Source organism: Nothobranchius furzeri, unplaced genomic scaffold, assembly GCF_043380555.1.
Source record: "Nothobranchius furzeri strain GRZ-AD unplaced genomic scaffold, NfurGRZ-RIMD1 Scf024, whole genome shotgun sequence".
NCBI classification, from domain to species: domain Eukaryota; kingdom Metazoa; phylum Chordata; class Actinopteri; order Cyprinodontiformes; family Nothobranchiidae; genus Nothobranchius; species Nothobranchius furzeri.
In genome coordinates, this window is record NW_027223041.1 from 278680 (window position 1) to 291286 (window position 12607).

General features: G+C 39.3%; 1 protein-coding gene across 2 annotated transcripts; it reads left to right on the forward strand.

The window, feature by feature from the left end:
- The first annotated feature begins 9 nt into the window (after positions 1-9).
- On the forward strand, positions 10-11789 carry LOC139064408 (uncharacterized). Of its 2 annotated transcripts, XM_070547745.1 has the most exons (7): positions 10-3367; positions 4228-4293; positions 4409-4468; positions 4574-4621; positions 4708-4761; positions 7086-7301; positions 9594-11789. In XM_070547745.1, the coding sequence occupies exons 1-7, from the start codon at positions 3242-3244 to the stop codon at positions 9597-9599; spliced, it is 576 nt and encodes a 191-aa protein (XP_070403846.1). In that variant the 5' UTR covers positions 10-3241; the 3' UTR covers positions 9600-11789. The 2 variants fall into 2 exon arrangements, with proteins under 2 accessions (XP_070403846.1, XP_070403845.1); XM_070547744.1 differs by having other exon boundaries at positions 7086-11789.
- Positions 11790-12607: the final 818 nt, after the last annotated feature.

The window sequence follows — 12607 nt, forward strand, 5'->3', positions numbered from 1 at the left end:
ATCCTAGGTCGACCTTATTAATAAGTAAAACTGTTTGTGAGATCGTGACTTACCCTTCAGCATTAATATTTGAGCTTTGAAAAAACTGTCTTGCCAGCGAACCCAGTAAATTTTGCTGGTATCCTTCTGGCTGTCAAAATCTTTGATAAAGGTTGTTGGAACGATTTCTTTACAGCCGTCGTCTATATACCTAACATAAGCAAACATTTTTTAAGGCAAACAAAATTAGTTTCCTAAATTCGAATTAGTTAAATATAACTGTTGTCTAAAAAGAAATAAGGTCTAAAATATTTTAGTTTTTAAATCGTGACGCCGCAACTTAATTTGCTCTTGATCTTGGTCCTAATGCTAATGTTGAGATACGCCCCTCCAGCTAGCTTTGACTTCAACGGCGGGAAGCGCGTGAGCACTGAGCAGAGGATGCTGTAGTTCCCAGTTCCCCCTCTCAATTCATAGTGGGGATTTGATTACAACCAATTATTTTTTATTTTAAGGGAGAATAAGTGACCCATGACTCATTAAATGTTAATAGCTAATTGCAGACACTATATCTGAAATATTTCTTAAATGTAAACATTGACATTTTTTGAAACTACAATCCATCTAGAAAAAAAAAGTGATTTATTATTACTTATTATCCACCAGAGGTGGGTAGGGACTTGTTACATTCACTCCGCCAATTTCCTTTAGTAACTTTATGGGGGAAAAATACTTTTTACGGGTAGTTTTACTTTATCATTTCTACTCGAATAAAATGTTGCATATTCATTTAATTCAATTTTATAATTAAATAATTTTAATAAAATAAATTAATGAAATAAAATAAACTAATAAAATTAAATAATTAGTAAATTTTTATTTAATTTAAATTTAATGATTTCATTTAATTGAGTACTTTAAAATTAAATTTAAGATTTAAATAATTTATTCAAAGTGTTTAGTAGTTCACAATTACTCTTATTTGACTAACATTTCTGAATACTGTAACCAACGAGTAACTTCAGTGAATACAAAAAAACATTAACTAAAAATGCAGAAAACAAACATCTACAGTTCTTGTTAAAGGGAGATGTTTGCACAGAATTTTGTTCTTCTAATGTAATTTTCTAGCTATTGTTTCCACCACATGATGACCATTCATGATGAAAGACTCGCCTGATATGAGTACAATTTATTTTAAAATAAACCATGTATAGCTGCCATTATTGTAGTTATAAACTCTCTCAGATTGGTGATTTGCTCAAAGGTGATAATGACTTGACCTGGACTGGAAGATTATTTTAGGGACTTGGACTCACACTTGCCCAGTAGGGTCCAGTGACTTGACTTGGATTAATCCTATGAGACTTGGACTTGCACACTAACCCCGGCTTTCCACTGGAGCCGTCAGCAGCACGTTACTGCAGCAGCACGTCATAGCTGCTGATAGGAACCGTGTGGTCAACAGAACCGTTTCCACTGGAGCCGTCAGCAGCGCGAGTCGGCCACGTCTCAGGAGCAGCATGTCGCGGCCTTTACGCGCCGGTTCTATTTTCTACGCGCGACGCCTCTGAAACGGGTCAAGTTCGACATTTTTGGGGAAGGAAAGACAGGAAATCGGACGCGGAAATGGAGAGAAGCTCCCGAGATTTTCAGAATAAAGAACGTACTGCCTTCCGGTTGCTTTACTTTAAAGAAAAAGTTACTAACTGTGCGGCCCCGTGAGAAGTTATCACCTAGCTAGCGGTCTCCTTTGTTTTTCAGGTCCGTATTGGCGATTATAAAACGGACAGAACATAAAACACAAACCATGTTGTAGTTTTCTCCTGCTTGTTGTTGTGTTTACTGACGAAGTCACTCGTGTGACTTCGTGCCCTGTCGGTGACAGCTGCTCCCCTGCTGCTTTGCGTCTCGTGGGAAGGGCCAAGCAGCAGCTTACGCGAGCAAAACGTGCTGCTGCAGTAACGTGCTGCTGACGGCTCCTGTGGAAACCCGGGGTAAGGCAAGGGTCGGCAACCCGCGGCTCTGGAGCCGCATGCGGCTCTTTCATCCATCTGATGTGGCTCTCTGCTTGTAAACTAACTAATGAATAGTTAAAGATTGTCTGCGTAAACCTGAACAGGTCAACTGTTTGTGCATAATCAAATAAGTCTATAGGCGCTTTCTGAGCTGAAGAGGATATGAGATTCTGGACTGTTCTTCAGACAGGCTCATTGATGTGTTGGAGACAGGAACAAGTGCTATTCAGCCAAAGATTCATAATCAGGGGACATTTTTTAAGTCTCTGAGAGACCGTGTTTAGAAAACACTGAATCTTCCTGCATGGTTCTGGTTATGCGATGCGCTCCAAGCCCCCGATCTACACATCTTCATCTTGCTGTCCACCATACGCATGCGCTGACAGCGAGCTGCGCTGAGCTCAGTGTCCATCTCAGATGTTCTGATGGGAATCTTTTCCTGATTGATGTAGCTACCTCTACGATGTGCATAACGATTAAAATATCAGCGCATCTGCAGGTTTGAGATTTCTCCATCAAAATAAACAGTCAAACACGGGAAATATCCGGTCAGTGCGAATCCTGTCATTTAACTGTTTTACCTTCTTGTGAAAATTGTTGCAAACAGAAACATTAAACCGGATGAACACCAGAGCCATGCACACTGTGCCGTTACCTCCGTCAGTGTAAATGAGGGAAAAAAACTACCTGATTGGATCCTTTTCAACAATGATTAATGCAAAGTTTAGTTCAGTACAATGTTTAATTACAACAGTCCAACGAGACAGAGCAGTTATGTGTGACGCCTCAAGAAGCGTCACCTGCTCAGCTATTAAAACCACTAGAAGGGTGAAAAATATCAAAATATTGTAGCGCAGACGGGCTACATTTTTTTTGGATCAATTTGAAACAAACTGTTTTATTAATAATCTTCTGTTGAAAGATAACTTTGAGGTACATGAGCGACTGGTATTGGTTGCTGTCACCTGTTGTGATCTGTTAAAGCAGCTCTCTGCTGTCTGAGTGTAGGCCCCGCCCACAACGCCACAGCTGCTGTGGCTCCCAGTGTTTTCTTTACCGTGGGAAACGGGTAATAATGGCTCTTTGATGGGAACAGGTTGCCGACCCCTGCACTAAGGACTTGAGTGTGACTTGGACTTTTGAAATGGTGACTTGACTAATACTTTCAAATAATGGTATTTCTTAAGTGAGCTGAATTTCACCAGTGTAACTGTTTAAATTTACCATGGTTTTATTCACGAATCATGTCTGTTACTGATATCGATGTTCATTTTTGTTTTAGAATGCCAAAGCGCAAGTACAAATTGTACCTGGAACCAAACAGTACCATCAAGTTACCCTCTGCAAGATGGAACAGAGAGACTTTGGATGTAAGTTAGCTCATGAAAGATGTATCAGAGTTCTTGCAGGGTCTTAAATGGTCTTAAAAAAAGTCTAAAATACATAACTTTAAATTCAAGGACTTAAGTCTGAACAACGCCCACCCAGTTTTTTGTTCTATGTCTTAGGACTGCACAATTAATCGTTAAAAGGTTGTGATTTCAATTCATGCTTGTAAGCAAACTCATTCTGAAATGACAATTAAAATGAAAAAGGGAAAAAAAAAACACAATCATTGTACCGCATTTTAAACCTGGACATAATCTGCATGAAAAAAAGTGCTCCCTCTTTTTCCCTCAACAATTGATAATGGCGGAGCCTTATACCATGTGATGCAGAAGCGAGCTGGCAGGATAAAACAACAGTAGCCTTTATTTATTGTTTTTATTTTCAGTGTCAGCTGTTACAAAGCTGATTTGCAGTTAATACGTGCAATAACTATTTAAATTGGGGAAAAAATTGTGAGAGAATCATGATCTAAATATGAGCAAAAAATAATTGGGATTATTTTATCCAGAATCGTGCAGCCCTACTATGTCTTAGGTTTAAACAGGTCAGTTCTTTTGATTGACTGGATAACAAAACATCTGCCATCAGATGCTTCTGAGATGTTCCAACTCAAACAGACTTTGTTAATGTGTGACTTTGTGTTAATGTGTCATGCTGGTCTAACATTTTGTTCATAGCGGTCTTAAAAGGTCTTAATTGTAACTTTCTGAAACCTACAATAACCCTTTTGTAATGCAGTAATGAAATTTGACTTTTTTTTTTCTTTAACAGATCTATCACATTGCCTTTGCTGATGTTTGAAGACACTAAATAGGGAATATGGTTTTGTAAATATTTTCAGACTTCTCCCTTGAGCAGTGAAAGCTGTGACCAAGTGACTTCTGGTCCATATTCTGCAGATTTTGAGGTGAGGGTTACATGTATTCTTAAATTGATAGAAACATGATTTCACACTGTGCTGCCCTGCACAAAGTGTTGTGGTACTTTCTTACTTAGTAACATCTTTTCTACCTCCTCTGAAGACCACGTCTTCATCTGGTCATTTTGATTTCCCGGAATATCCAGATGACACAATCAACCTTGTAAGTTCTTTTACCAAACCTCATGTGCAAGTTTGTGATATTTACAAACTGAATGTACAAAGAAATGAACTAAAAATCTTTTCAAATAATTTCTTTTGTCTCTAGACCTTGCCCTACACTGAATGTGGCAGAGAAGATGCTGCAGATGTTGAGGTGATTGACTAATATGTGAGGCAAGATAATATTATTACACATTTCTGTTTCTTACTGTGTTTGTGCCTTTTCTACATTCTCTTCAGACCATGTCTCCATGTGGCTGTCTGGAGTCTGATTCAGATGAGACATTCAACCTGGTAAGCTTTTAACCAAATCACACAACAATACCTGCAATTCTTATTTTTATACACAAGCAATGTTTTTCTATTATCTTTGCTGTTTATTATAAGTGTTAAACAGCAGTCCACTGAAGTGAGGCATTGTAGTGAGTTAATAAAAAAAATAAATTACAAGGTCTATTCAAGAAACATTAAATAAAACAGAAGGCTCGACATGAAGTTGGCAAAAACAGAATGAGCGAAAAACTGAACAGATCAGAGGATCCGGTAATTAACTGAAAAACTGTAATAACGGAAATTGGAGAGACAGCATGTGTATCTCATGATAATGATCAAGCAGCACAGGTGAGTGACATAAGTGACATTTCTGGGAAAGTAAAAACAAATAGATATCATGTAGAGAAAAAGTATTCTAAATGCTGGACTAAAAAGAGGGAGAACATCTGCAATGGTCCAAGAAATTACAGTATAAAGAGACCTAAACCAGGAAAAAAAAGATCTAACGTAACAGTGCCTTCAAAACCACAAACAGGACATTGGCAAAATGGAAAGGCGCTAAAAATCCACAAAAAGAGTGCAACAGATATAAGGGGTAACATACGGGCTAGTGAACACTAGAAAAGCTATATAGATCAAACTAAAATTAACCCATAAAACTAGGGATAAAGAAATTAATTAATACTGCAGAGTAAATTAGGGCTGATCAATAAAAGAGGAAACTAATATGGAAATCAGCATCAAAGACCAGAAAAAAAACGTCATTTCTGATGGAAATAACCTAAGAAAAACTAAATAAAAAGAATTCATTGAATCAAGGGGTGTGCCGATTAATTTAAAAATGATTAATCATGTTAAGCGTACCAAATTGTTTACAATTCAAAAACGTTTAAAATCTAGCATTTTAGTCGTGAAAAGAGCGTCTCTGTTGTGTTTCATGTTGGCAGCAGCGTCCAGTTTACCCGGACTTGCTGACTTTTTCGGCACCGTTGGAGCGGGGGTGCATAGACGTACTAAGACGGTCGTTCTGAGACATCGGACTGTATGTTCTTGGGTGTTATTTGGTATATGTGGTGCTTTGGGTGCGTCCCATCGTGGGGTGGTTTACAAGGACTCACATCATCTGTCAGCAGTAAAGAGTTACAGCTACATGTCACAAATGTCTCCCAGGAACTTTTAGTTATGATTAATGTAAAAGGATTTAAATTCCATCTAGGGTCATTCGTAATATTACCTGTTGTTGTATTTTGCCAAGCAAAAGTAATCTTATCATGTTAAGCTAACTTTGTGATGTAACTGCATCGACTAACAGAGGATTATGTTCATGTGGGTCATCAGCATGATGTTGTTGAAGTTATGAAAGCAAACATGGCTGGAATCAGTTTTACCTGTAATCTTATTTTTCTTCTCTAAGTGTGTGTGCTGCTGTAATGAGTGAATGTCCCCACTGTAGGATTAATAAATCTATTCTGTTCTATTCAATACATTTTTATCCGCCAGTAGGGAAAAAATACATTTGAGGATTTTTTACCTTTCCGGGCTTCCGTACAAATAACCTGGTTACGGAGGAGGGGTTCGTCTCCCAAACCAAAAAACACAATCCCAAACTATGCAGGTGTTGATAAAATGCGAGTTCCAATGGCCTGTATTTGATTTGTCACAACTCCTTTGTTTGTTAGTATTCGGTAGCTCTCGCAGTTGAAACCACGCCTAGCATGCTGCATGCTAAAAGCTGTAGCATACCAAACAGGAAGAGAGAACGCCCGGTGTTAACAATGAGCAGCGGGGCAGGAAACGATATATCTTGCTCTCATAGGCTAGTTTGTTAGCCAATCTGAGGCTAGCAAATTCAAATAATGAGTATGAACGAGCAGCAGCCGAAGCTGCCTGATGGAACAAGCCGGAACCACCTGAATATTGACCCAGACCGATTGAATGGTCTGTTAATCAGTATTTCGTAACGTTTTTTAGATGTAAAATGTTTCATATTACTGGTTAATACTTAAGAAATAACCACAAAGTCCTGAAATTAGAATTCAATTCAATTCAGTTCAATTCAAGTTTATTTATATAGCGCCAAATCACGACAAGAGTCGTCTCAAGGCACTTCACATAATAAACATTCCAATTCAGGTCAGAATGAAATGGCCTCTTTAATAATAAATAAATAATGAATAAATCGGTTTCCTGATCTCTAAACAAGATTTGTCCAAACAACCGAAAAAATAATTTAGCACCAAGTAAAGAGGGGAATCGATCCGATACAGTCACCCGATCAGTTGCTTTTATCATTTGTTTTTGCTGGTAGATACATGCAATAATGTGTGTTTATTGTCACCCTACAGCCCACAACTTCTTCTGGTGGCTTATCTGTGCTGCAATCAAGTGACGTCAGCCAGGAGTTTGAGTGCGATTCCTCACCTGAAAGTGATCCTCAAGTTGATTCAAACATTGAAGACCTTCCAGAGGACGACCCATTTGGACAGATAGGATTTGACACTGACATGGATTCTGCACTAATTTCAGGGGGTACAACAACAAGGGCTGAAGCACTGCTCATGGTAATGAGTCATGCAGCAAGACATAACATAACAGGAACACAACTTGATGATTTGTTAAAGCTTATAAATGCACTGTTTGGCAAAGAGGTTTTACCGAGATCCAAATATTTGTTCAACAAAGTGTTTAAGAACTCTTCTGACATAGTGGAATTTCACTTCTACTGCAAAACCTGCAAATTATACATTGGCAAACAAGAAGACATAAAAGAAAAAAACATTGTTCAGTGTACAATTTGTAGTGCTCCCATTGAAATTAGCACATTGAACAGTGCAAGCTTTTTCATAAGCATACCAATTGCACCTCAAATTCAGACACTGATGGAAAACCCTCAAATTCAAAACAGCATGAACTACAGATACCAAAGGCAACAGAATGAACATGTTATCTCTGACATATATGATGGTGAAATGTATCAAAACCTGTCAAAACCAGGTGGCATTCTGTCAGATCCGGCCAATTTGTCATTTAATTTTAATTCTGATGGTTCACCTGTCTACAAGTCTTCCAAATTTTCAATATGGCCCATCCAGCTGCATTTAAATGAACTCCCTCCCAAATTGAGATTCCAGAATGTAATGCTTGCAGGTCTTTGGTTTGGTGCTCAAGAGCCAGTCATGCCAATTTTTCTAAAACTATTTGTTGATCAGGCAAAAACACTGGCATCCAAAGGTGTGTCCTGGAGAAAATGTGGAGCTCTGGTGAACAGCAAAATTGTTGGACTCTGTTGTTGTGTGGACTCAAAGGCAAGACCAGCTATGCAAAACACCACCCAGTTTAATGGGTATTTTGGTTGTGGCTTCTGTTTACACCCTGGGACTCTCGTTGAAAAACAGGTGAAGTATACTGTGACTGCCACAGAATACCCTGATAGAGAGGCTAATAAAATGATTGCAGATATGGAGCATGCCGTAGAACAACACAGAAGTGTCAGAGGGGTGAAAGGTCCATCACCACTGATAAACATGCCTTATTTTGACATTGTTTGGGGGTTTGTTCCAGACTATATGCATGCTGTCTTGCTTGGTGTCATTAGACAGCTGACAGAGCTTCTGTTGAGTGGCAGTGATCAACCCTACTATATCGGCAGTCCAAATACAATGAGGGTGCTAGAAAACAGGATCAAGGAAATCAAGCCACCACACCTTATTACACGACTTCCCAGACCCATTGCAGAGTTCAAGTACTGGAAAGCCTCAGAGTGGCGAGCTTGGCTCCTGTTTTACAGTTTGCCAGTCCTGAATGGGGTGCTTCAGTCACGTTATGTGAAGCACCTATCCCTGCTGGTGTTTGCAGTATTTCTGCTTTTGAAGGAGAATGTCACATTCGAAGAGATCAACAAAGCAGATGAGATGCTGTTCGAGTTCGTGGCAAGGTTTCAACTGTTGTATGGAGAAGCATCTATGACATTCAATGTACACTTGCTAACGCACCTGTCCAAGTCTGTGAAACTGTGGGGGCCGCTCTGGGCACACTCAGCATTTGTATTTGAAAATGCAAATGGTGGTCTGTTGAAACTGTTTCACGGAACAAAATGTGTAGCTTTGCAGATTGTAAACAAATTCTTGTTGCATAGAACGGTTCCGCTTTTCAGTACAAGGTTTGCAGTTAGTGAGCAAGTAAAGAACTTCTGTTTGGAGCTCACAAATAACTCAAGAGTAAAGTCCTTCATTAGATATCAAGACACAACTGTTCTGGATAATGGCAGGGTTACTGAGACAACTGAGGAAGAGAAAAGTGCCTTCATTTCTGCAGAAAAAGTTCCACCAGATGAAATGGTGGTACACAAGAGAATGGTGCACAAAGGACTGGTTTATACCAGCAAAAGCTACAGCCTCAGTAAGAGAAGAAGGGATTGTTATGGAAAGTTGAGTGATGGTGTTTGTGGAGAGATTCGAAGCATTATATCTTTTCCCTCAGAGTGTGGTACAGAAATTGCTGTACTTTTCCAAAAGTTTCATACACAAGCATCATTCCCTTTACCACAAGGGTACAGATTTGAGTCACATATTAGACTTATAAGTAGGGGACCTACTGTGGATCTGATTCCAGTAGACAGGTTAGAGCAGAAATGTCTGGTCCTGAAAACTGGTGATGAGACTTTCATTTGTGACTTTCCAAACCAACATGAAAGAGACTAGTCTTTGGTTGTCGTTCTGTAGGTAACATTTTTCTCTTGTGTTTCACAACTTCTCTTGATCAGTTCTGGCTGATTCAGATTTCTGCCCAGGAGAGTGGACTTTGTGTGCTGTGCCATGTGTCTGAACTGGCTTCTTTGTTTTCCTGATTTACAGTTCTGAGCATTCCTCACTGTACTGGAGAACACCAGGATTTTGTATTTGTGGAAGGTCCTTCTTCAGAGGGGACAGGGAAACAACACAATATGGGGTTTGATTTGTGCCATAAGTGGGGAGACCAACTTCCTTTTCCGCGCTTGCATAAAATGCACTCATTTGACCAGTTTCCTCAACATTGCGCATGCTGAAAGTCCACTCCAAGCATGCACCTTCTTCGAGAGAGGGCCAGCTCACGTGTGTGGCCAACCTGCTGTGGGTGTGCTAGACTTGGTTCTATCTGCACGATGCCTTTTGGAAAGCTGCAGCCTTGAAGTAGAATTTTGCTCCCACAAATCAAGCTGGCTTTTGACAGTTGGTGGTGAAGACAAAGAACTGCATTGACTTCCCTCTGATGGGTTCATTTTTAACATCACTGACACATGTACTAAAAATAACCACAACTGTTCTGAAAAATTGCAAACTCTAGTGGTCAAGTGGTCTTGTTCCAAAACCTTTCTTGATGGCTGTAGTATTTTTAGCATGCACAAGATGAAACTTTGATCAATTTCTTTTAAACATTAGAAATGCTCGGTGTCACTGAGAAAATAGTCTTTTTGTAAAGCACCCCAACTACAAAGAGCATTTCTTTGCCTGTGCACTTTTCTTTTTTAGTGTGCATGCTTTAATTCCATTTCTAGTTCTTTTTAAAACACAGGAAGTTTTTTCTTTACCTGCTAACATTTCGTTTGTGACTACAAACATCCTCAGAGCTGACACTGATGGTGGCGTCACTTCCTACTCCATTTATCCCCGGGCAGCAGAGGACGTTGTCGCCCTCTGCTGCCCGCTCTCCCCTCTCCGTTGATGTAGTCCCATGCACGATCCAATGTGTAGACTCCATTGTCTCTGTTCATGGTCCCACATCCACTTCTCCTTATCTCTATAGCTTCTTTGATCCATCTTTTGTATTTCTATTGTTCGCTGTTTATCCTTGTGTCCCAGTCCATTATGTGGTTTTCTCTTGTGCAGTGATCTGTTACGGCCGATTTCTTTATTGTGCTTTCTGCTTCTTGCTTCACTGCTCTTGTGTGTTTTCGACTTGTTTCTTTCTCGCACTCCTTTCTGTGTTCTATTGTTCGTGTGTTGAGTTGGCGACGAAGCACTATAAAGAAGTCAGCCGTAACAGATCACTGCACAAGAGAAAACCATATAATGGACTGGGACAACACAAGGATCATAAAAACTGAGCAACAGAAGTACAAAAGATGGATAAAAGAAGCTATCGAGATGAGGAGACGTGGATGTGGGACCATGAACAGGGACGATGGAGTTGGATCGCACATGGGACTGCATCATCGGAGAGGGGAGAGCGGGCAGCAGAGGGCGACAACATCCTCTGCTGCCCGCGGATACACAGAGAAGGAAGTGACACCACCATTGGCGTCAGCTCTGAGGATGTTTTTAGTCACAAACGAAACGTTAGCAGGTAAAGCAAAAACCTTTCCTGTGTTTTAAAAAGAACTAGAAATTGAATTAGAAACAGAACACAGCAAGAACACACCAAAGATCCATGCTTTAAGTGTTCACCTTTTTTAATCTGCTCAAATCTTTAAGTTTTGTTTTTACTTTATGTACACAGTGTTTATTGATGGATGGAAAAATATTACTATTTTATCGAAAAACTGCAATGTTAAAATGTGAACAAAAGTGATGTAATCTTGATTAGTTGCTAAAGCCACTTTAAATAGCAATAAAAATTCCCTTAAGATTTTAATGTTTATGATGTTTAACATTTGCTGAAACAATTACAATTTGTTTGTTTTATATAATAAATGTATATAAAGATAATATTGACTATTGTGTAATTATTCATAGATCCATTTTTTTAATCTTAGAATCTGTTTATTTTATTTATTTACTTATTTTTCCTAATATTAAATGTACTAAAATATGTATGCTCTTGTCTTCAGTGTGGCTTGTGTCTGATGGAGGAATGTTTTTATTAAAGTGCTTTCATAGATTCATCCAAAACATCAAAACTGAAAGTGATTGAAAACTATAGTTTTAGAATTGTAATCAGAGAGAGAATTAACCATATTAACAGTATCAAGCTAAGCACTTTAAAACACATTCCCCAAAGCAATCTAAACATTACTGGTCTCAATTTTTTGGGCACTACTGGCAGTTTTTCACACTGCAAGGAAGCAGGAAACCTTGGGAGAGAGGAGGGAGAAATGCGGCTAAAGATATGGGGCTGGAATTCAAACCCTGGATCAACTTTGGCCACCAGCAGACATTGCTGGTGGATAAACCAGCAATGACCAGCAAGGAAGCTGGTTTAGCTGGTTTATGCTGGTGGACCAGCATATACCAGCTAAACCAGCATGGACCAGCAAAGACCAGCAAGGAAGCCATGCTGGTCGTTGCTGGTTTATGCTGGTCCACCAGCATAAACCAGCTAAACCAGCACCAAACCAGCATGGACCAGCAAAAACCAGCAAAGACCAGCAAGGAAGCCATGCTGGTCTATGCTGGTTTTTCCAGCAGGGACCCTTCCTTAAAACGAGGAATAGTTTTGAGCTGTGTGTGGCTAAAATAACCAGACATTCTGCATTTTTCCAATAGGACTACAAAAAATCTTAGCGAGAAGAAAAAATGGCGGATTGGCTCTGTGTTTAGCCGAGGGCCATTACCATATTTGGTAGTTATCCTCACTAAATTAATTACTGATGTAATAGATAATGTAAAAACTGAACGGGTGGACAAATATGCCCAAAACTTAATTATTAAATATCTAAATAGCAACTCCAGTGAATAATATAAGCCTTTTTGCTCACTTAGACACTTAAAATGTGAAACACACCGTGTTAATGGATAAAAAGGTGGGTTTTTCATGTTATGTCTCCTTTAAATTGACACCAGATCCGGTGACCTTTGGGACATGGTTTGACCCCCTTAGGAAAGTGCTATCATCATGAAACGTTCAGATCACTTACAACTCAATAGATTCTACCTTCCTGTAACGTTTCAGC